Source organism: Ischnura elegans, chromosome 9 (genome assembly GCF_921293095.1).
Source record: "Ischnura elegans chromosome 9, ioIscEleg1.1, whole genome shotgun sequence".
NCBI classification, from domain to species: Eukaryota; Metazoa; Arthropoda; class Insecta; order Odonata; family Coenagrionidae; genus Ischnura; species Ischnura elegans.
Genome location: NC_060254.1, coordinates 83606152 through 83629899, shown reverse-complemented (window position 1 = coordinate 83629899; position 23748 = coordinate 83606152). Strand labels below are relative to the sequence as shown.

The 23748-nt window shown below is 36.3% G+C and overlaps 1 protein-coding gene across 1 annotated transcript; it reads left to right on the top strand.

Moving 5' to 3' along the window:
- The first annotated feature begins 416 nt into the window (after window positions 1-416).
- LOC124165525 (RNA polymerase I-specific transcription initiation factor RRN3) lies at window positions 417-20366 on the top strand. Its single transcript, XM_046542967.1, has 13 exons — window positions 417-742; window positions 1325-1414; window positions 1621-1750; window positions 3299-3404; window positions 3525-3677; window positions 3816-3979; window positions 4152-4266; window positions 5290-5389; window positions 6749-6881; window positions 8039-8192; window positions 13848-14038; window positions 15093-15342; window positions 19845-20366. Exons 1-13 carry the CDS (start codon window positions 572-574, stop codon window positions 20044-20046), a joined length of 1959 nt encoding a protein of 652 aa, XP_046398923.1. The 5' UTR covers window positions 417-571; the 3' UTR covers window positions 20047-20366.
- The last annotated feature ends 3382 nt before the right edge of the window (window positions 20367-23748 follow it).

Here is a 23748-nt window from a genome sequence, read left to right as displayed (position 1 = left end):
CGCTAACGAGATAAGAAAAAAATCTGCGGAAGTTTACAAAGGGCTTTGTCTTCATTTTACTGCCACAATATTTTTTCGTCGCTGCCAATGCCGAAAAATGCCACTGTTCATTAATTGTAAGTTCACCAATCCAACCATGGCTGAGAGAATACTTCTCGTACATAACGCAATAAATATCAGTACTTTTAATTGAAAAATCGCGAAGAAAATGGTCAAAATACCGCAGTGATACAGTGAATCCCCATTCGTAGCCATGCGCTACGACGATGAGCGTCCCAACCGTGACGTCACGCCGCTTTAAAAGTGGGAGGGGAAGGAAGGGAGCGGAGGGGAGATGTTGGCCACGGCGAGACATGGGTAGGGGTGGGGAATGGCGGGTCTAGCTCTTATATCGTCTAAGGGCTGGTAACGATATATCGCACCACGTTCGAGCGGATTGGAGCGGATCGATAATTTATCAACTTTTGAGTTGAACTCCTGAGAATGTGAACACGTGTGTGTTAAAGTTGAAAATACGTTAATTTATCTTGGCAGTGTGTGGTTTTGAACTAATGTCTTGTTAACCAACATAATGTCGAAAACTGGAATATTGAAAACGGCTGGAGGAGCCTCCAAACCGTCGAATAAAGTGCAGTTCCGCATTCCAATTGGTTTAAAGTCCACGTTGTCGGACTACGTTAAGGGACAGGATAAGCGATTATACGAAGAAACTGTTTCTCTCCTTCGCGACTATGACGTAGTGGTAGGTATTTATTCACATTTTACCTTAAATTTTGAGTTGGTACGATGCCATCGTCAGGATGATTCACTATGAACGCCCAATATCTGATCGAAATCTCCGATGAATAGCACCGCACATCTGAACAGTCTCACAATGGATGTTTTAATAGCATTAGCTGGTCGTATAATTTTTGCTATTGTTTATTCTTTAATTTTTCTCGAATGTTAAAAATAGAGATAATGGGCGAGAAGTTTGCTACCTACTCAGTCAACGGCTGTCTGGAATATTCTAACAGCTGAGCTACTGTGTACCAAATGTTTGAGTGCCAATTCGATGCAAGATTTTGAGCTTATTTCTACCACAAACCCTGTGCTATCCCTATTTTCCTATGTTCTTTTAATTATAGTTTTTTATTTAATTCAATTTTATTATTCACTTAGTATTCCTACGTAGGATATTTGATTTGGGAGTTGCGACCACTCAATCCTAGTGTTGTAGGCCTATGATGATGATGGCATGGAATTTAATCTGTTCATTCTGCACCACATATTTGAAATAGTTATTAAATGGGTAGATCTAATATTTTGTGATGTCGCTCTTCAGGATGATGACCTATTGCAGCTTTTGAAGGAAGTCCGTAGTGTTGTCTCAATCCTTGATAGGAGAGTCAAGTTTTTTGTTCACGTTTTTCTGGTAAGTGGATGTCAATATTTTGCTCGATGTGATTACATGTACAGATTGTCAGTCAAGATTCTTAAAATAGAATTAATGGTTTAAGGTCTTATTTGCTATTCCCAGTATTCTGCGAAAGAAATGTTTGTGTAATATTTTTGTGCTATGGTATTATTTTTCTTCAGATAAATTATGTAGAAAATAAAAATTGAAAATATTCTTTTCAGCTTATTCCATGGGCACATCGTTCTGGACCAGTCGTGGAAGAATATCAAAAATTTCTACTTGACATTCTCACTGCCCATAATTATTATATTGACATCTCATTTGAAATTCTAGTTAAAACCTTTAGGACAGGTAAGTTTATTTTTTATGGCACATCTGATTTTTTACTTGGTGGTTGGTTTTGGCTCGGTGGTTAACAGCTTTGTGGTTATCAAGGTTTCAACAATGCCTTTGTACCTGTATCATAGCCCTGGTTAGTCAAATGTAAGGAGGTTGAGGTTTTTTGCTTAATTCATTTGAATAACCAGAGGAGTAGGCTCTTGAAATTGGTTTCAGATGGGAAATGAGTTAAAACTAATTTGTAAAGCCTAATTTCTCTTATATTCAATGGAAAACGATTTTGATGCATACGAATGTACTTTGCAGTGGTATTCTTTATATTTCAATTAGCAAAAGGTGCCAGTAAAATTTAATGGTTAGTGAATATCAAGCTATGGGCTTTGAATAATTTAAGCAATGGTTCTGTGTTTAATTAGGTTCAGGTAAAAGCAGAATTATCCTTCTACCTATGTTACACCTACTTATGTGTAGCGTATGTGAAGTATGTGAGCACTCATATTGTTTATGTAGGAAAATATCCTGTTTTGCTTCAACTTTTTGTCTTCTCTTCCTTGCACCACTTGTGACCAGTATCATTCCATTGTCATGGATTTTGTTTATCCTTCACCGTCCTACCATTCTGCTTCAATATCTAGCTATACCAAATTATTATCTCTTGCAAAGGCTTTCTTACCTTGTAAGCCATCATGTGTTCATAGTTATATGCCTTTTCTCATAGCTGTTACATATTCCTTGTCCTCCAGCTAAACCTATCTTGGCTGCCTGTAGCACATTCTTATCTTAGTTTCTCCAGGTCCCCATTATTCCACTCAAAACTATACATACATCAGGTACTTAGAATTGTATTCTGCCAAATTCCGGGATCCCGTAAATGAAGATTCCGTAGGTCTCCATGTCAGTTGCATTTTACCTTCAGGAAAACCTTGCTTACATTTTTTCTTGTAGTGGTAATTAGTCATTATCTCTTTCTATTCCATCAACAGCTATATTAATATTATATTTTCAGTCACCATTCGAGTGCTATCATCAGCAAAGAATGGTGCACTGTATGGATGGTTTCAGAGCATCAAAGCTCTTGAAATGGTCTTAAATTTCTTTCCTTCATTGCTGACTAGAAAATAATTGTAATAAAATGCAACAGTACTGTAAATGAAGGAAATTCATGTTTAGTAGTCAAGTTAGTGGTTTTGGAGAACATATTAACATAAAAAATTGAATGATAACAAAACAGAGCTTGTGTTTGGGCTGATGAAAGAATGTTTTTTCTTGAAGGTATTGTAGAGATGAAAAATTAAGTTTTATTGTATTGGTGGGGAATACTAGGGTATCCACTGCACAGATACACCTGCACTTGGGATAATATTTATCAATTATTTCCTCATTCATTCAGTCAAGATGAAATTTTTTTGCACTTATTAATAAGAATTTTCATAATTTTATGCATTTTGTTTAATTTTTATTTTATTAACCAATTTCTGTTTAAACTAGAACAGTATTTTCACCGAGCTGAATAAGTAATCACTTATGAAATATGTGTAATTGGGTTAAATATTTTTACAGTTGATCCTAGTGCCAGTGAAGATGACCCAGTCCCTACTGCCCATGAAAGGAATGTTTCTACTAATGTGCACAAGGTGTTGCGTGACATATTGAGAGTAATTCCGTTGTAAGTATTAAAGTGAAAGAAAGAATGAATAAATTTTGTAGTCTTGTGTTTTATTGAATGATTTATTTAGAATTGCAGTATTATGTAGCTGATAATATTCAATCTATTCAATCTACTTAGGTCTAGCGAAATACTTGTAGAACAATGCAAAACACAGTATCCTTATGTACGTCGTCCAGCACGAGAGCAGGAACTCTACCTTGGCAACATCCTTACAATCATGAGGTATCAACCTAGCCTCCAGTTAGAACTATTAGGAATTGTTATTTCCAAGTAAGTAATTTAGAAAACCTCTTAAATCATTTTACCTGCTTGGTTAGCAGCTTTGGAAACATTACACTGAATGAAACTTTGTTATTCCATACGAATTGCACATGCATGAACACATAGTAATTGTGCATTTGGTTTCAGAATGATTCTGTTGGATGTCAACTCCCCATTTGACGAAATAGAGACTATGGAGGAGGAAGAGGATGAGAAAGATGTCTCTTCTACGGCTGTGGATGACTTGGATGCTACAAGCACAGTTACATCGTTAATGGGTGGTCCTCTTATAAGGCGGATAGGTGGCACTGGTAAGTTGTTCCAATGACCATTTAGGATCAAACTGTTTCTGATCTTTTATTCTTGACAAACCATGCCTGTAAACTATTCTGCTTACTTTTTCTATTGCATGGTTTTTATTCTATCATATTTTTATTCATAATGTATTTTTTTGTTGATTTTGTTTTATTTTTCTTATTTTAGGAATGCGACACCCACTAGCAAACACCCTAGATCGAAAAATAGTGAGATTCTTAGCCTATACAAATTCAGTATGTTTAAAGAATAGGCCTGCAGAAGAGAAAGAAGAGATAAAAAGGTAATTGTTTGTTCCCCTGCATTAGCTTGGACTGTCACCGTGCTCATGCATAATGTTATGATTGTAATTGGTCTCTATTATTAAATATATACAGTGAGTCCTCGTTTAACGTCACTTACCGTTCCTGAAAAATGCGACGATAAACGAAATGACGATAATCGAAGCATAATATCCAATAAGAGACAATGTAAAAAGTGAATATCGGCTCCTAGACCTCACAATTCCCAATTCCTACGCGAAAAAAATGTAAGCGTATCATATGTGGGGCATTTTTTACGGTGGGAATGCCAAACTATCGCATAAATACGAGTTCCTGTCTTCATCGACGACAATAGCAGCAGTGACATAAATCCTTTTCCATTTTTGTATCTTCCAGCATTTGCTTTTCGGCTTCGCTACGGTGGTCGCCCGGGCGAGCGTCGCCTGGGCATCATCATCGCTGAAACATAGTCGCAGTTACAGGAACCAAAATTATTGTGAACTCGGCAAAAAAGTGACGACAAAAAATCCGAGTTCTACACGTAAAAATGCCTTGAAATCACTTTTTAGGTTCCTGAAAACCATTATGTCAAGTAAAACCTTGCGCACCTACGTAAGAATTCATTTAGCAGAAAATCGCAATTAAGAATAAACACACTGTTTTACACTTTGCTTAGACTGACTGTATTACCGCCCACTAAACGAACAACCTGCAACGCCCGCCTTTTCGCGTTTTTTTCGCGCGAAATTCAAAAGGCTTGACATTATCGCGAAGCGAAGGTGCGATAAACGAATGACTGTCTCAAAATTTTCGTGACGTTATCGCGAAATGACGTTAAACGGAGTGATGTAGAACGAGGACTCACTATATATTAAAACAAAATCCTTTTTTGTGGTCAGCAGAAAAATGCAGTGCATGCTCTTAGAGTTCCTTTTTTTTCTAATGAAAAGCGGCTGGCCACCTCGGAAAAAGTGTACTTACATCTTTCACATGACCTTCATTGACATACTCTATTACTAATTTTTTATGCTTTCATGTTTCAGGTACTATGTTGAAAGTTTGGAGGAATTGCAACCAGCATTTCTTGTAGATCCGGAGGAGATGGCTGACTCCAACCAGGCACTTACTCAGTCTGAAGATAAGGTTAGTTGTGTGAATTGTTATTATCCAAAATGTCCATATCTATAGATTGGCTTTGAGTTTAGATAGTTCTTAGCATTTCCTTCTGCCTTTTATGAAGAGTTAAAAAACAAGTGGCTAACTATTAAATGAGTAGTTATCCCCTTGGTCTCAAATTCGTATGCAGTTTGTATGCGATTTAAAATTATTAAAGGTGTGCAATTTAAAATTTTAATTAAACCACAGCTAATTTCTTTGACCTCACTTTAACAAGGGTCTAAATTTAAGCAATGTTATTTGGTCATAGTTGATTTAAAAAATTTTGCCTTCTGCACACATTTTCCGGCAGTATCTCATTTTTGAGCTCTCTAGTGGCCTTAGGTCACAAGACTAAGTTCCTGAGCATTGGCATGTGGCAGAAACAGTTGACAAATTCAAGAACAATGAACTGAAAGTGCACTTTTTTTCTGAATTATAATTGAATTTTTTTACTTTTTACATTTATTCAGTATTTTGATTGCAGATTTACATTAGTGTTAGTGCCTTCCTAGTGATTAATGCAATTAAATAGGCACCCAAAATAATTTGATTTTGCTTTAGTTCATTTTTTCTCTTGTTCTATGACGGAATTAGTTTCATTTAAAGTATTATGTTAATGATGGTTTTTATTATTAATATTATTATTAATCACACTGAATATACAAAAGAAGAAAACATCTAATAATTTAAATAAATAAGTAATTGTATTTCAACCATGATTGCTGTTTATTTTTAAAACCTAAAATGTAGCTGAAATGAAAAATTCGTAAATGGGCACCTATACAAATTATTCTTTATTTATGCTCAGTTGAAGATAAAATGTGATAAAAATGGGTGCTTTTAATTCATGTGGCTCTTAAGTTGTTAACCTGATAATAAATGTATTCAATCCACATTTTGAGCTCCTCAAAGGTTTAACCTTGCTCTGTACTAAGGAAAGTTTATCCAAAAATGAAGTATCAAAAATGAAGGTGGTTATTCTGGAAGAAGTCAATGGTCCAAGTAGGCCAATATCAAGTAAATTTTTAAATATATTAAGTTATAAGCTGGTATTTTGGATTCTCTCACATGTGATATGGTCTATAATGACAACATGTTTCAGAAATGTTGTACAATTCTTCAGGTTGAAATACCCCATCATTATTAACCAAAATAAATGAAGGAAACGACCCAATAGATTGCTATTGCTCCTTCAGACCAGGTATATTGTCTATCATGTTTCAACAACTATGATTTGTTGCTAAAGAACTAAATCTTATGTCTGTATTGAGTATTTGTGGGTTAAAAACTTAATTGTGTTAGTTTTGAATACATAATTTATATTTATTTTTGTTATTTTTAAAGGTCGTGGACTGGGTGAGGTGTAAGTGTCTTTACGATGACCTGAAAGATGTTTTCTCTCGCCTTGTTCTTCCAACCCATGGGTCACATCATGTACAGTTTCTTATGTTTTACTTTGCGGCTGGTGGAATCCAAGGTGAGAGTATATACAGTAGAACCTTGGTTATATGACCCTCAGTTATGCGATGGCTTCACTTGTATACTGATTTTTTTGTCTCTTGAATAACCCCACATTAAAAATATTCCCGGAGGGAATGAAGCATTAATAACGAAAGAAAATTAGTAACTGATCTGATATATTCATACTGAATGTAAATAAACTCATACAAAAACAATATGTACAAGAGGCAAAAAAGCACTTTTCACTTCAAAATCAGCTAGTTGTGAAGTGAAAATTGCTTTTTGTAACCTCCTCTGAAAAGATGCCAATGATGAAGAGTTCCTAGTTGAAAGGTTAAGATTATTCCATTCCCTACTTGCAGTAACGGTAAATAATGAGCAATGCTGTTTATTAGATATTAATCATAATTATAGTAGATGATCGTTTATCCAGAATTATAAACTATGTCTTAATGGATGTCTTTAAACGAGACGAATCGCACCTGTGATGGCATGGTGCTGTCGACGGTCACCCGCATGACGGTGCACCATCTATGGCGTAAATAAGGTATTCCAAGGCTATTTATGGGAATATATACGGTTTAGAGGAAATTAGATACCCAACATCTATGCTACCGGGAATGCATCCCTATCTTCTGAATGTTAAAACGCTCTCATATAATGCAAATTCGTATAGCGCAAATACCCCAAGGAACGCATCCCTTGTGCTATACGAGGCATGGGTGTATATGGGTTGATTGTATATCTGTATGAATTTCGTAATTCAATTAATACTATTACTTGTGGGAGAATTCAGAAGATTTCTTCCTTTTTGACATTGGCAGTCATTTATTTCAATGCTATCGGATTTATGTATGATTTTTTTTAAGCTATAGCATTCTAGCAATAATAATGTTAGTTCAATAATACATCTCACAATTTTATTAATTCTCACTGTTCACTTCACTCACTTTTTTATTAATTTATCCTTGCTTGAAGTGTGTAATCAACAATTTTCATTATCCTTGTACCCTATTAGATATGAAGAATTTGCATTATTAATTTAAAGGGAACATTAGATTTCTTTGGTGCTACCTTTCCATCCCTTAATAGGGATGGAATGTATAACCTTGTGAATCTTGCTTCTGTGTTTATCTTTTAGTTCTGACTGTTTGTGAATTTGTTTTTCTTTAGATTCAAAGAACCAGCAGTGGGTGAAACTTGCTAGTTCATATGTGTCCTTGCTTTGGGAGAAGGCCAGTAGTCCAAATTCTGCACCAGTGGAGAGGGTTGCTGCTCTGAACTACCTCGCCTCCTTTCTTGCTCGCTCAAAACTGCTACCAATCAGGTAACTGATGCATTTCTTGTTGTTTAAAGTTGTTATTAAGTGTTAGAAGATTCTGTAAATTTCAGTGAAAAAAAAAGGTCTGGGGATAAATTTTGGACGGGAAGTGAGCACAGGAGTGAGCACGTGCCACCGTAGGCAGACATTTTGGGTGGCACGCAGGTTGCATACTAGTGTGGGCTGAAAAAAACTCATTTTTTTATTTCGTAGTTGTAATTGCACAGAAAATTTGCAAAATGTGTAAACAAAGCAAAAGAAAAAAAAATCGAAATCGGTTGATATCTTTTGGTCGCGCATGAACCCTAAAATTTGACAAACATGAAAATAAACTTAAGTTTTACGATTGCTTTTTTTAATCTTTGAATTAGATTGTTTTCGCAATGCAATAATTTGTAACATCTTCAAATAGAGCCTCAAAACATTAACTCTATTGTTAAAACTATACTGTAACCTTGCATAACTTCTACATTTTCGGGGTAGTATGCACTGAGAGTTCACTCAGGACTAAACTACAGGCGTGTGAACATCAACAAAGACAGTGTAGAAAATCTCCCAGTGGCAGCTCGCACTTTTTTTTTTTAACAATGTGCGAAGTTTTCATCCATGATTTAATCTGGAACCCTTCATCAGCTAAGGACTCTACCCATTAACACAATACATAACACATTTAAAGGCTTCACTTAGTAGAATCACATAATGATATGCAGGGTGGAGAAAATTTTGCCACAAGCTTTCGGCATTGGATAGCTAATGCCAGTACAAACCAAAATTACTGATGATTTTTGGGTCAAAAATGCACAATTTTTAAACTACAGAAACTATGGGCCAAACGCTCCGATTGAGCGCGACATTACCCAGTTGTCAGATACCTTAGATACATCTCTGGCAGGAAAAGCCCTCGAGGTCATGAGTTGTCCAGAGCATCTGGCAACAGGTCTAGCCTAGGCTACAAGGTGTGATCAAAAAAGACCGTACTGATTTTATTCTGCACAAACCGTTCAACGTATCAAAGTGAAACAAAGTGTGCCATCTTGCAACACATTTGATGACTGAAAGGAGAGGTGTTGCATTTGTTTATGTCAAGTTGTTATGCAGCAGTTACGCAGTTGTTACCTGTTTGTAGCCGCATGCATCGGCGGCAATAAAGGAGTTAGAGGAAGTTTTCTGTGTGCTTGTTTGTTTCAAACTAGGCAAAAGTGCCACAGAGACGTTTGGAATGATTCAGTAAGCCTTATTATAGTAAAGCTATGAGTTGAAGCCAGTATTTTGAATGATATAGTTGTTTTAAATTGGTAATAACCTCGAAAGATAAAGATTCACGAACAGGGTGGCCTTCCAGATGAATAAACCCCAACTATTTCAAATTGGTGAACGATTAGTGGGAAAATCTCCGTTTAAGTAATAGGGAGGTAGCCGAGGAAGTGAACATTGGTATTGGACCCTGTCAGAGAATTTTGATTGACATTTTGGGCATGATGCACATCACATCAAAATTCATCCCTCATGATGGCGTTTCCACCACCGTAACGTGCCGGCTCACACGCTGATTGTGACAGTTTTTTGTCAAAACCAGAACTTCCGTGATCCCACAGCCACCCTACTCTTCAGATGTGGACCCATCAGACTATATTTATTTTCATAGTTAAAATCAACCTTGAAAGGGCACCGATTAAACTCATTTGCGGATATTAAAAGTCATTGTACGGCGAACCTAAAGAGGATCCCCTAGGTGGCTCACCAGGCAGAGTGCGAGGGCTGGAAGAAACATTGGCAAAGGTGTGTCATCAGCCAAGGCATGTACTTTGAATGTGACAAGTTCGATTAAGCTATATCCGTTGAAATAGTTATATTAGAGGCACACACGTGTAAGAGGCGCACCCCTATTTTGAGCATCGAAGCTATAAAGAAAAAATATTTTGTGGCATTTTTTTATCCTATCGTGCGGTGTTGCAGACGTATGCCTGGAATTTCGACAGTTATCGAAATTTCCTCTTTCTATGCTAATTGACAGAAAAAATTTTGATAACTGCGGCGGTAATAGCGGCATAAGAGGGAGTAGGAAGAGTTCCGATCCTCTCTTCCAATACGCTGTTGCTCTACGATGCTAGTCCTACTCATGAACAATTTTGTTTAGAAGCTCTCGCACGAGTATTGCAGTAGAATTGTAGCCGTGGAAAATTTTAAGTCAAAACACGACAGGCACATAGCATGAACCTTCCCAAGAGATTGGACAACAATCGGGGCAATCTCAGCGCCGTAGGATAATAACCACGTCGTAGATTTAACGGAGCTACACTCGGCCCTCCATCAGCCAATGCCTCTGCCGTTTGTTTTCCTTTCCGAGACCCCACAGGAAAATAGCAAAATATCAAGTTATAGGGAAACAATGGAAACGTGTTTCATCCCTGCCCCATCTCACCAACTACCTTTTTCGGTCTACCAGGTTCAATTCTCCTAGTTTCTGGAGGCCAAATACTAGGTGAGTCACCTACTGAGCTCGAAGATATCTCGATATCTTTCAGCAATTGTATGACACGCACGAGGTTCTAAAAAGATTGAGACCTACGCGACGTATATCTGACGGCATTTAAGTTTTTTGAGCTCTAATTGATTGACACAAAGATTTATAGTTAAAACAAGGCTAATAGTATTCAACATAGTCCAAACAGCACAATTTCGGAAGAAACAAGCGTAGTATAAGCGCACAAGGTTGACACTGGCTGCCTTACCTCGCATGCACAGGTAAACTAATCCATGTCTCTTTTTAAAACCATCGATCCAGCCATTGGAAGCATGGAAATTTTCAATGCCCATTTTCACAGCCAAATGTATTGACTTTCTTTATTAATATAGCCATCGAACGGCACATTCGAACTCTGCGTTTGTTTGCACCATTTGAGAAGAACATCTTCCAATTCTGGAAATTTCCCATCACGAACAGGCTTTCGCTTTTTGTCACCCTGACTTATGATTTTTTCGCGGTTTCTTACAGTCGTGGTTAATGTGGATGCAGGAATGTTTAATCTTTGCACTAATTCCACTCGCTTTACGAGTGGATTTCGGTCAACTTCCTCGAGAATTTTGATCTTTTCTAAAGTTGTGATCTGCTTCACGATTCATTTTCTCTCCATTTCAATTGTAATTTGACGGCCCTCTGTATGATAACTCGTGCAATAGCAACAACTGCCCATTCGCAAAATTTGTGCAGTGGGTGGCACTCCAAAGGCAACAGAAGGTGAGGAGCTCGGGTTGGGGAAAAGAGGGGCCTCTCATTGGTTGCAGTTTTACATAGTCAGACATTCCCAAAAAATGGCTGCATTTTATTTTCATCACGTAACAACAATTGAGAAATGCATTTAGATAAATCATGGTCGTAGAAAGAGAGATGTGGAATGAATGTAAGAATGTCAGGGGCTGATAATACTGAATTAAATCATGAGTACGGAGGTTTACAACCCTTAAGGAATAACTGTTAATATAACGATTTCTGTACCTAATGATGTCGCCTCTGCGACGAAACCGGTCGCATTTAATAAATCGTGTGAAAAAGTACCATGCCTTTTTATCGTTCTTAAGGAGATACTGAGAACGAATTGCGGGTTGCGTCATGGCAAGCAATTGAGCGTACTAACCAGGAAAGCACAACTTTTTCAAACGTACTAACCAGATACATTTACCTGTGTTTTGATTGGATGGTACCGGGGCCGAGAGAAATCGCTGTACTAAGGAGGAAAAATATTAAGGGGGAACGTACTAACCAAGTTCCACTGTATCTCAAAATCGGATACTGCCACTATAGTCAACACTGCCCAGGCCCCAAAGTTAAGGATTTTGGGAACATTCAGAATTTAGATAAAGGCATCTATGGAGAATAAGTCACTGGCAATAAAGCCCATTTTGGCTATAAACAGTGATAAAGATAGCATTCAAGGCCAAATTGACGAAGTTTATCTAAAGAATTTTATGGTCTTATGATGGGTGAGAATGATCAACAAATATTGAGTGTATGAAACTTGCGTGCCACTCATGTCTGCCTGGGGTGTCGTGCCCTTATATCATGGGAACCAGAGGGAAGAAATGAAAGATATTTAAGTTGATATGCTAAAAACGTCTAATGAGTCGTTGTAAAAAAACAGAAAAGGGTTACAATAATCTGAGTGTGACGTCATCTTCAGTTATGTCTGAAAAACACCCAAAAAATCCAAAATTTCAAAACTTTAATTGCGATGCGGCACGTTTTCCCGGTATGTTATTGCAAAAATAATTTACACGATTTATTTTCTCACCAAATGGAACAAAACTGGGGGGCGTCCCAAAAGAAATTCAAAAAATTTAAAAGTAAGGACCACCCTAGAGTAATACATAATCGGTTGAAGGGCTTTTTCTCTAAATGGCTACAGAAACTGAAAGCTTCTCAATCATCATAATTTTTGTTTGGTGCTAGTATGTAACCAGGTGCTAGCTTGTTCACATAGTCTTCGAAAATATAACTTGTATTTCCTTGACTGCTTTGTCTGAGACACCTATGTATTATCTCTAGTTTCCTTTAAAATTACCACTCTATCAGAATGAAGGTTTATTTTCACCTTGCATTTATCATCATGCACAATTTTTTGCAGTCCTTTGGATGTCCAAGTTACTCAAATTTATGGTAGGCTTTAGTAGGGTTCCCACTCAACCGTGAAAACCTTAAAACTGTGAATAAGCCGTGAATTTCGTCTACCGTGAAAAAACCTGGAAATAGCCGTGAAATTTGCCATAAAAACCTTAAAAACAGCTTGAAATTGATTGTAGAACTACAATTGATGGATTAAAAGAAAAATCGATATTTCGATCATATTTCAAGGTCAGTCACTCGCAAACAATGTCCACGCATTTATCTGCGCACGAATATTCGAAGCGCAATTATTGGTCCTTGTATCATGACGACACACAGACCTTAAGCCTGCGATTGGAAGGCATTGACCCTGGAAAAAAATCAGGCACTTCCCTGCCACCCTGCTCTCTCCATTTTCCCACTCACACCCAATAGCGGGACCTGAATTTTTCTATCTATAGGTGACGTCATAAGAGATAGCACCTTCGTTGCTGCGTTTCCATTCATTTGCTGTGTTTGCCACAGTTTTAGTTAACGTGTGGCAGATGATTGTTACGTGATCAGTATTTACGCATAAAATGCCTTATCTACGAACCGTGAATTTGATGATATTTAGACTGAAAACCTGGAATAAACCGTGAATTTTATAATTTAGTTAGAGTGGGAGCCCTGCTTGAGGTTTACGAGACAATGTGAACTGTAGAAACCCTTATTTACTTGATCTCTGTTATTTAACCTTCCTAGTGTTATCATTCCTTAAGGCTTATCTTTCTCTTTAAGTTTTTCTTTCAGCTTTTTAAAATTATGCTATCTTTCTGAATCTCTGTCCCTATTAACTAATGTTTGATTGATGTAATATCAAGCCTATTCTAATTCTATTTTTGTTTGGCCCCTCAAAGATTGAAGGGCTATTTATTTGTATAATATAGCTTTCATTCTCCCTTCCGTTTTATCGATTAGGCCACACTAGCTATTTCATTTCTCCTTTTGGTTCTGAGATCACGAATATCATTGCCTCAAATGATTGTGTATTTTTTTTTTCTTTTCCTTTTCCCTTGCAGTATTCTGAAAACATCTTTGACTGAGATGTGCCATTGGATTCACTCATATATTGGACGGCAAGAATATACGGAAAGTGGAGCCTTGACGAGGGAATGTGAAAACCGAAATCATTCAGTTTTCAACTCTGCCTGTCATGCTTTATTCTATATCATTGCATTCAGGCACATGTTCCTCTCCAAGACTACCCAAGGTATTGTGAATTTTAGTTTTGGGTGTATTAATTGTTGAAGGAGGGTGGTAGACTAGTGGGTAGAGTGATTGGTTGCATGAGTTCAAATCGAGATTGAAGTCCTGGGACAGTTCTAAACAAAATCCTCTGTGTGTGAGTGCATCGCTCGTCTTCTGAAATAATGAAATTAGTTTTCTCTTATGTTTTTCCTGTCGGAAGCTATAAAATATACATCCAAGCCTCGCTTAGCACAATTTCGATCAGTGAAATTTCAATATAGTGCAGTGTTGACAATTCCTTAGAATTGCATACTGGGAATATGTGATTTCTTTATTCGTAAATTTTGTTGACATTCTTGTCAGTACTTCCTATTTAAAAAAAAAACTGGAACTGACTGTTTATCAAGAAAATGGGTGTTCCTAATATTTTTTGGGGAATTGCTCGGTAACTTGAAAAATCCTCCATGCTCATGCAAGTTAACTTTCCACTGTGATGTGGAAAAGATTATAATATTGATTTCATGTGGTCATAATGTGACATGAAGTTCAATTATGTCGGTACCTCTTTTTAGAACTGTGATAAAAATTAAATGAAGGTGTTTGCTAAGATAGTTTTTTCTTAAAGTAATTTTTTATCAAAGGTCAAACTTGATATTTAAAAAAATTAGGCTATAAGGAATTACAATGCACGTGGTACGTTGCGTAATAACACCAACCATGCTAATGATATTTAATAATAGCTTTAACTATAGTCAGTAGATAACTATAACTATATATTATAAAGTTATATACTATATAACTTTAACTATAGTCAGTGTAAATAAATTGTTAGTGTCAAACATCAAAGTGAATTTTATTTGCCTACATTGTGGTTCCACAATGTCTAGCTGGAAATGTGAAATTTAAGCAATGTAATGGGTAAAATTTGTATGAAATTAGAGATTAGGGACACTGCTTCCCTCAATTATATTTTAATTGTTGATGTTGCTTTCAATAAGAACTTTTTCGTGGCTTGCTTTGTACAACTTGTGATCTTAGTGCTCATTTAATATCCTTAATTATCTTTTTTGTTGCAGACATACAATTTCTTCAGTCACTCAACCTCTCTCGTATTGTAACAGCTGCTCTGAACCCTCTTAAAACATGCCCATCGAACATTGCTAAGCGCTTCTCATCAGTTGTGGCATCTCTACAGCTTGCCTACTGTGCAACTGTTATGGAAGCAAACGCAAGAGAGACAATACCAATTGAGAGCAATTCTACCACTCTGTCTACCTTGCCTGTGCTGTCTTCATGTTTTCCATTTGACCGTTATGCTTTGACCAGGTGAGTTTTCTTAAATATTGTCTGATCCACTTGTCTTCTGGATTTGCAGTACTACGTCGTAAGCTTTGATTGAAAGATAATTTTAGTGCAGCACAATTGACAGAGGGGAGTTGAAGCTCATTATATTGAGCATTATACTGAAAGTTGATTTATAACAAATCTTAGTGGTGGATGATGATGGGAAGGATCAGTAGGGTGGTTTCTTATTATTTTTTATTGCCTAAATCGAAAGATTATTACTCCTGGAGTGCGCATTTCACGCTCTTAGATTTTCAAATGACAATATCTATTTTTTGCGATTAAACGAAAAGTGAAAAATTTCAAGCACGCGAAAAAGCGATGACTAAGTAGGAATGATGGGAAAAGTCTGTGTGACGTATTTCTGGTTCCAGCTGTCGGCGTGTGAGGTGACCTTGGGGCGAGGCTTTGAGCGCTGATACGATGCAGGGTGCTAGCAGGTAGCGCTTGGCTTAAATAAGGATTATTATTCCCCCATCAAGCGAAGGAAACTTTCTGAACTTAGGTATTTTTAATGTGTGATTATTTAGAGATGTTTCCCTGAGCTCTGTGCCTCATGCATGCATTAGTAATCTCAGACAATGTAAAACTCATATCTACTCATATAAAAACTAGGTCCCTGTGACGTCACGTGGAGTGGCATCGCATGGGCGCCAATCTGGCCTTTTTCAAATGCGGTTAAAATTGACCATTGCCATTTGTCTAAACTTGGATTTAAACCTAATAGTTTGCATATTATGAATGCACTAATGGTGGGTAACGAATCGCAATCAATGCATTTCGTTTTCTTTGATGAAGGAAACTACCCTATTGGTGCACATGCGCGAGCAAATGTTGCCGCCACCCACAACACGACTGCTACTTGGGCAATTTTATGCGATGCGATTGTTTGGAGTACGAGAGTTGGTGTCTTGCAGTGCACAGTGGTTTGATAAATCTTAGCTATTGTTGCCATACTATGATCAAGTCACCACACATTCAGTGTTACTTAGTGGTGGACTTGTGGTTTTTGAAGCACATGTAAAATATCATTCTGTGAGATATCATTTGCAAGATATAGAAAAATACACAACTTTATGTAGAAAATGTTCTTTCTTGGTCAAGTAGCAAAGGTACATTAGAAAAATAGAAATTAAGGATTAGTGTAGGAATTGCGGGGCTTAATCCTTCACTTTTATACCTAGCTAGCATCAATATAGTGATGATTTACATAGCATTGAGATTGCTCTGTATTTTGAGCTTCTACTGTGCTCAGATGTCTTTTAATGTAATGTGTAGGCAAATGAGGTCGTTACTTATTGTGTGATAGATGAAAGTTAGAAATAAATTTTACCTTGTTTCATTTGGAATTTAATGCTTAAGAATGCGTGATTTTTAAAGAAGAATCACTGTGTGTAATTTTTCATGTTTGTTTATATTTTTTGAGAGTTGAATTCTTAAATGCTATGAATAATGGTGAAGAATCTATTTTATTTGAGTAGGACTCGTTTAGTTTCATTTGATCATGTGCCTGAGGAGATAGACAGTTCATAGAGATCGAGTTTTACAGTTTGGTTTTCAGTTCTGAAGGTTTATTTTCCTTTCATGCCATCATTTTACCATGCATGTTTATTTAAAAAGCAAAGAAGTTTGAAACTGTAGGTTTGTCCTGCTGGAAAATGGTCTGCATGTTCACATTGTGGAATTTTGAGTCTTGTTGAGGAGGATTTAATTGAAAAATTATATTCTATTCTAATATTGTTCAGTTTATATCCCTCTGTATTCAGCATTTACATTAAAAATAACTTTGGGTTTATAATCTTAAGGATCACACTATTTTGGTTCATTTTTTTCTGTATTTTGGGTAATTTTCTGATTTTTATTCTTGTGTTTATCCTTAAAGGATTTTTTTCATTTGGTGCAAGTGACACTTGGATGAATGGATGAAAGTTTGTGCATTCACTGTGTCACTTGCTAAATGAAAGAGGAGAGGGTTTGAGTGTGCTAAATTTTAAATATGATTTGGCACATATAGGAACTCTCCCACACAAGTTTAATTCATTAATATTGAATGTAATTGCTGTAAAGAGTGTGTGTATCTGCAATTTTTTGATATTGGGGTGTAAAAGAATGCTGCTAATACATGTATCTAAACTAGAATGATTTGTATCTAATTCTCTTTTAAAAGTAATTGCATATGCATGTACCTCAAGTTGCCACAATCTCCTGCTGGCAGCTTCAATGGTAGTGTTATGATTGGTCCTTTGTATCATAAAATCTCATGAATTGGAATGGATTTGATACTCAAACTTTCCTAACTTGTTCATATTATTTAGCTTAGGCATTTTCTTTGTTGTCTTGAATTCTCATTCTATAACATTCCATTGTATATCATTAGAGAACTCTGATGCTTTTTTACCTTCATTGTCTTGGTTTTGGCTATTGTTATCCACGAACAGCAATTATGAAGGATAAGTGGGTGGTAAAACCAAGGGTGATGTTTCAGCAGGGTTGATAGTTTAACACGTTGCGTACGGATGGCGAGAATTCTCGTCATTTTTTTCCCGAACGTTCCGGACGGATGACGAAGATTCTCGTCATTGAGGCGCGTCTACCTAAACAATTTTAAAGCGAACAATACGTATTCATTAGTACGTTTTCAAATGTTGTTCGGTATTCATAATGAATTGATGCATCATAACGTTTGATTGGGTAAAGTTATATTGTAAACATTACCTTACCCCGGTACGCAATGTGTTAAATGAATTAGCAGAAAGTGAGGGATTGTAACAGCTCCCTTAGGCTTCCTCTGAGACAGCTGTCAAATTAAGAGATAAAAGGGTTTACTATGTCATTACTACTCTTCCAATTGATGACCTAAACAGGTTTTAGCTGAAGACCACTCGTCCTCAAGAAATGTTCCTTGAGACCTTTGCAAAAAAAGAAAACATGACGTATTTATTCAATATCATGGACAAGAATTGAATACTGAGAAGGATAAAGGTTATGGAGAGAATTCTCTCTCATTCCCAGCATGTGATGAGTTTTATCTTGAGTTACAGCGTTTGGGTTTAAAGTGCAAAGGTGTCTTGGCTAGTAGTCTTCTCAGAAAACTATGATTGTCATCCTGTTACCAATTTTCCCATCCCTTACGGTCTCATTCACCAAATTTTTTAAAACTACTGATTGTGATAGAAATTGGAAAATACATAAGCATGTATTTTTCAGTTTTCCAATATATCGCCTACTTCTCAAGCATTCTTAGTAAATAATTGATGACTTCAACTTTTTTACTAATAAGTTGATGATATAAAAAACTCATTATGAGTGGTTCACCGCTTCTCAGCTGCTCCTCGACCGTGTGTATGGATCTTTTGTGGTTTGTCTTCTATTTTTGGGAGCAATGCCTTCCCTCGGCGAAAAGTTGACGTCAACTTCCATGTTTTTATTAAATTTTAACTTTACAAGAATAGCAAAGGGAGGGAAATTTGTTTTTTCATTCTATCTTTTCCTTCCATTGACAAATTTATTTCAATCAAGTACGATATTGTGTTGTGAGCAACCCCATTATGGAGATCAAATAAATAAAGGTTGATGTTAATCATGCTAATTACTAGTCTAGTAAAGACTACTAGTCAACTTCCCAAAATTATGACCTTTCAAATTTTTATTGGATTTCAATTTATCTCTCTGTTCCATCGACTTGAATGAATATTATCACAACAGAGGAAAAGTAAGTTTGAAGAGAAGTCATTCATCATGCTTGTTTGTATCCTCTGATCCTTTGTAATGGCTTAGAAGTGTTTTTCTTATTTTTATATCCCTGGAGAAGTTTATTGTTTAAAATTAATATTTGAATCATGTGCCTAAATTTTTAAGGTTGGTATTCAGTTGTCTCAGGCTTGAATTTGTTGAATTTACTAATAATTTAAAAATAATAAGAAAAACTTAGTTTTTCCACGTAGATTAATTAAAATATGGCCTAGGTTTTTATGAGGAATGTCATCATCAGTGTTGATTATTAAATTGGTTTGTGGGCATTTCCATGAAAATGTCAACTATTTTTCTCAAATTAAATTTTAAACTGGAAATATTTTATCTTTATAAATCAGCAGCTAAATTGCTGAATTTTATGAAATCAGTATTTGAAACATTATTCAGAGCCTTATTAAAAGTTTTCAGATTATACTTCGATTTACAGAGTTTTGTTTGAAATCATTGCACTTAAGAGGTTGACGTGGCAGTAATTCCGTCACATGTTAATTTTGGGCATATTTATAAGGTATTCCATCAATTAATTTTGTTTCTCTACATGAACATCAACTTCATAAATGTTTTTTGATCATGCACAGTTAGAAGTTTTGCGACTTTTTTCTTCTTCTTTACAATTTTATCGAAATATCCCATCTCATAATTTCCTCTAAAGGTAATTCCGTCGCAAATGGAATTGCCCATGTACTTTAGGACTGAAACTGTTTAGTATAATTTTGGATTTCCTTCTTCAGGTCTGACTGCTTCATCAGTCCGCTGTTCCTCCAGTATCAGGGAAGTGAGGAGAAAGAATCCCCAGACGATGAGTGTGCATCGGAAGATGAGGATGGTGATCACTTTCTTGATGAAAGTCCTTACCACGTTCCTCGCCGAGTGCGAGATGTCTCCATGAGTGAAGTTTATGGGACATCACCAGGCCTTATGGATTTGACTTAAGATGGTGAAATTGATCGCCAGGTAATTCTGCCTGGTTAATAATTGTGGCTGTTGAAATTTTAATACTCCGAAAGTTTCTCCTTTCCAAGTGGAGAATTAAATGCATAAAGAATACCACTCCAAGTGGATGGCTGTTTCTGGACCTGTACATAATTTTTTAACCAGAATTCTCTGATGATACTGTTGAAGACACATGGTCTATGATTGAGTGTAAATATTTGTAGGTGAGATTTTCAGTTGATTGTTGTGGTTGTTATTTATTGAGATTGGGAATGATCCCAATGGAGGAAATAAATGACATTGATGTTATTTTTGTTAGATATGCTTGGATTTTATTTGTCGTATTTTGTGACTCCTGTGACATGTGGCTCTGCTGGCATAGATATAAATTTGAGTCCCTTGCATTTGACTTAGATTTGAAGCCAAGTGGTAGCAGAAGCTGCATGAATCCTGACACTGTGTTTAGTGGATACTACATATTGTGGGAGACAACAGTATGTATTGGGAACTCAGATTTCACATTTGTTTTTCATCTTCATCTCTGTTGATGACCTGAAGGGCAGTTGGCGACAGTGAATTACAACAGTTGTTACTTTATTTGAAGTGTTACTTGATCCTTAGAACATTCTCATGCTGTCAGTTCGCTGGGAAAGCTCTAAAGCTTTCCTTACCTGATCAACTTAAACTTTTTGTGCTGTATGACCTTCTATCTGTGAACTTCATGAATCCTTTTATTTATATTTTTTATGCTCTTTAAATAAGATTAGAGGTAATCTAAGAAGATAAGCCTTTTTAGAAACCCCATATCAGGAAGATCGATTGTCTACGAGGTAGCCTCTGTCTGTTACCTCAGTCAGTTGGTGGTACAGTATATACAATTGTCATTTGGATTGACTGTTGCAATTATGCACTAATTTTTTTGTCCTGTAGGTAACCCCCATACAATCACATGTATTAACAACCTCCCTTATGAAAGTTCTCATTTTTATATTGAACTTTTTTGCAAAACTATTTTTTGCGAGCAGTGGCAGGAGTTCTATTACTTGTGTAACTTATTTGCGAGTAACATTACCTTCAAAATGATGACAGTTATATCAGGTAGTACTACTTGACAGTATCAGGATATGAATGAAATGTGTGATCGACCATGGCATGTCAATGCGCAAATGTCGAGAAAGTAACCAATGTTGTCATAGTCTTGGAGTGAGTTGGGAAGGTGAGACATGGATCAATCTTTTGAAATCAAATCGGATTAAATTTTTACAATATGAAAATAAATAAGAACATTTGTATGACATGCATAACATAAAGAAAAACATTATGTAATAATCAAAGAATAGGCGTGTACAAGGTATGCAATGGAATTAAGGAAAAAAACATCAACAAATACTCTTGCTTTGATTTGTGCAAACAGAAAGAAAAGAATTTAATCCTAGATCAACACTGTAAAAACAAAAAAAAGAGACAATATTGCTGAAGGTTGTGGCATTGAGCAGAGTGATCAAATTTCAAAATAAAAGTGAATTGTAGTCTCGCGCGTTACTACTGGCATAGAGTAAGTATATATATAGGGCTCACCACACATACAAAAATTGTATACGTTTTTGGTGTAGTTCTAGAACAATTAACCAGATGGCGAGGGACAATTTTTTTTTCGATTTTTTGAATTTGCTCATTTCACAAGTCTAAAAATATATTTTGAAGCAGAAAGGGTTGCTACATTTAGTGGAGACATTAATTATTCAATATTGTCTATACCAATTGTTATAAAAATATTTTCTCGAATTTCGGCTAGTTACTTGACTTTTCTGAGTTTATATTTCTAGTCCATTTTCCGGCAGACTGTTCTTAGTATAGAGTTGAAACTTGCAGGAAACGTTTATTGCACATTTTTTTCCATACTGGTAAAATTTAATTTGTTCATAACTCAGTTTCAACGTTTTTATGTGTGTTTATATATCTTTCGGACGACAAATCTGGAATTTTGGAGGGTTAAAAATCAATCACCTGCTAACTTTCGTATCTTATGATATAGGTCCATATATGCTGCGTATGAAATTTGGAAAAAACTATAAATTTATTTTTGGTGAAAGAATTGTAACTTGATCTCTATTAAGGGGAGTTATGAAATTTTAATGGTCACACCTTGTCAGGCTTTCCTTACTGGCCTGGGTCTGCTCTGAAAGCTCCCGCCTCCCAAGGAGATCATTTTGCCATCAGGTAGGTTGGCTAGGTGAGGCTGTTGTTTTGACGAGGAAGAGATTTTCCGTAAGGGAAGATGTTTTCGCTTCAAGAGACAGTATAAATCTTATTGATGTTCATCGCTTCATTGAACGATCAACATATCGAATGAAATACATTTTGCGTAGTGTGCTTCAGAACTTCAGTTAGGAAATACCTCACTTTGGTGAAGTGTAAATGTTATTTACAACACCAAGTGCTGGAATATTACAATAAAATAGGAATGCGAGATTGGATCCCTGCACTGAAAAACAATGCACTGTTTGCCTTTCGCTAATGGTCATAGCCTCTTCACCACAGTTGGTAACTAAAGATTAAAATAAAAAAAGAATAAATTCTTAAGCACGCCACTGCAAACGAACACACAGAGATTTGCATCAGCAGTAGCATTTTTAGGAATAGGAGTGGTCGGTGACCTTGATTTGTTTGCTTGATAGCGGGATGAGTAATGGCCCATTCTGTTACCACGTCGAAAATGAAAAGGTTTCTTTCGGCTCTACCAGGTTTCTAATTCGGGTCTTACGTATGGGGCCGGAAATCATCTAATGTAAGGTTTTGTCTTTCCTTGAGACCTTATTCTAATCATAGTTGTGATAATCGTTGTCTTGTCAATAACAAAACGCATTGTCGTTTGAGGAAAGTTTTGTTTTAAGCGTTAGTCAGTTTACATTTGGTTGAGGTTCCTAAAATTAAAACAAATAGCGGCTGCAATTAGGCCCGGGTTCACTCATTGCTTAAATTCTTGCCGTCATTGTATGAATGAATCCCTTCTCCCATGGGCCGAAAAACGAAATATCCAAAGATACATTCTACGCGGTGAGCATTTAAACAGGAGTATTTTTATCATATTCCGATTGTAAGTTGTTGCGTCACTAGAAAAATATGGCAATTCAAAACTATCCGCCCTCCCCTTTTTCGGAATTAAACCTCCTATTATGCAGTTTTGTGAATCGAAACTGCAAACAAAATTTGCATCGTAAGCATCATGGGGAATCCTAATCCGTAGGCTTAAATATGTCATCACGTTAGAATCTTGAGTTATCCATTCATTAATTGTTATAAAATATTTGATTCAAAGTATTATAGATATTGATTGTTTTTTGTACACAATGTAACAGTCCAAAACCTATTTTTTGTCTTTGATAACAAGTTATCCATTACAATATTGATTTTCAACACTAATACAGGATTTGTTTCAATCATGCAACATAAAGTTGGCTCGAAGATTTTCGCGGCGTTGATCAGATGATTTTTGCATTCTCTTCGGGTTTCCACTGCTTTCGTTGGCTTTTGGCGAAACTGTTCTTGCCAAAAGCAAACAGACGCGGTGGAAACCCGAAGAGAATGCGGAGATCATGCAACATAAAGTTTTAAGTCCAAACTTCGAACTGCAACCAACCTGTTGACGAGCCTTTCCGGAGATACTTCCTCTGAGTGGCTGAAATGTCATCTATCAATGAT

Coding starts and splice junctions, on each gene's coding strand:
- LOC124165525 (XM_046542967.1), top strand. CDS start 572: ATGTCGAAAACTGGAATATTGAAAACGGCTGGAGGAGCCTCCAAACCG. Junction 8,193..13,847: donor TCAAAACTGCTACCAATCAG/GTAACTGATGCA, acceptor TTTCCCTTGCAG/TATTCTGAAAACATCTTTGA. Junction 14,039..15,092: donor CCTCTCCAAGACTACCCAAG/GTATTGTGAATT, acceptor TTTTTGTTGCAG/ACATACAATTTCTTCAGTCA.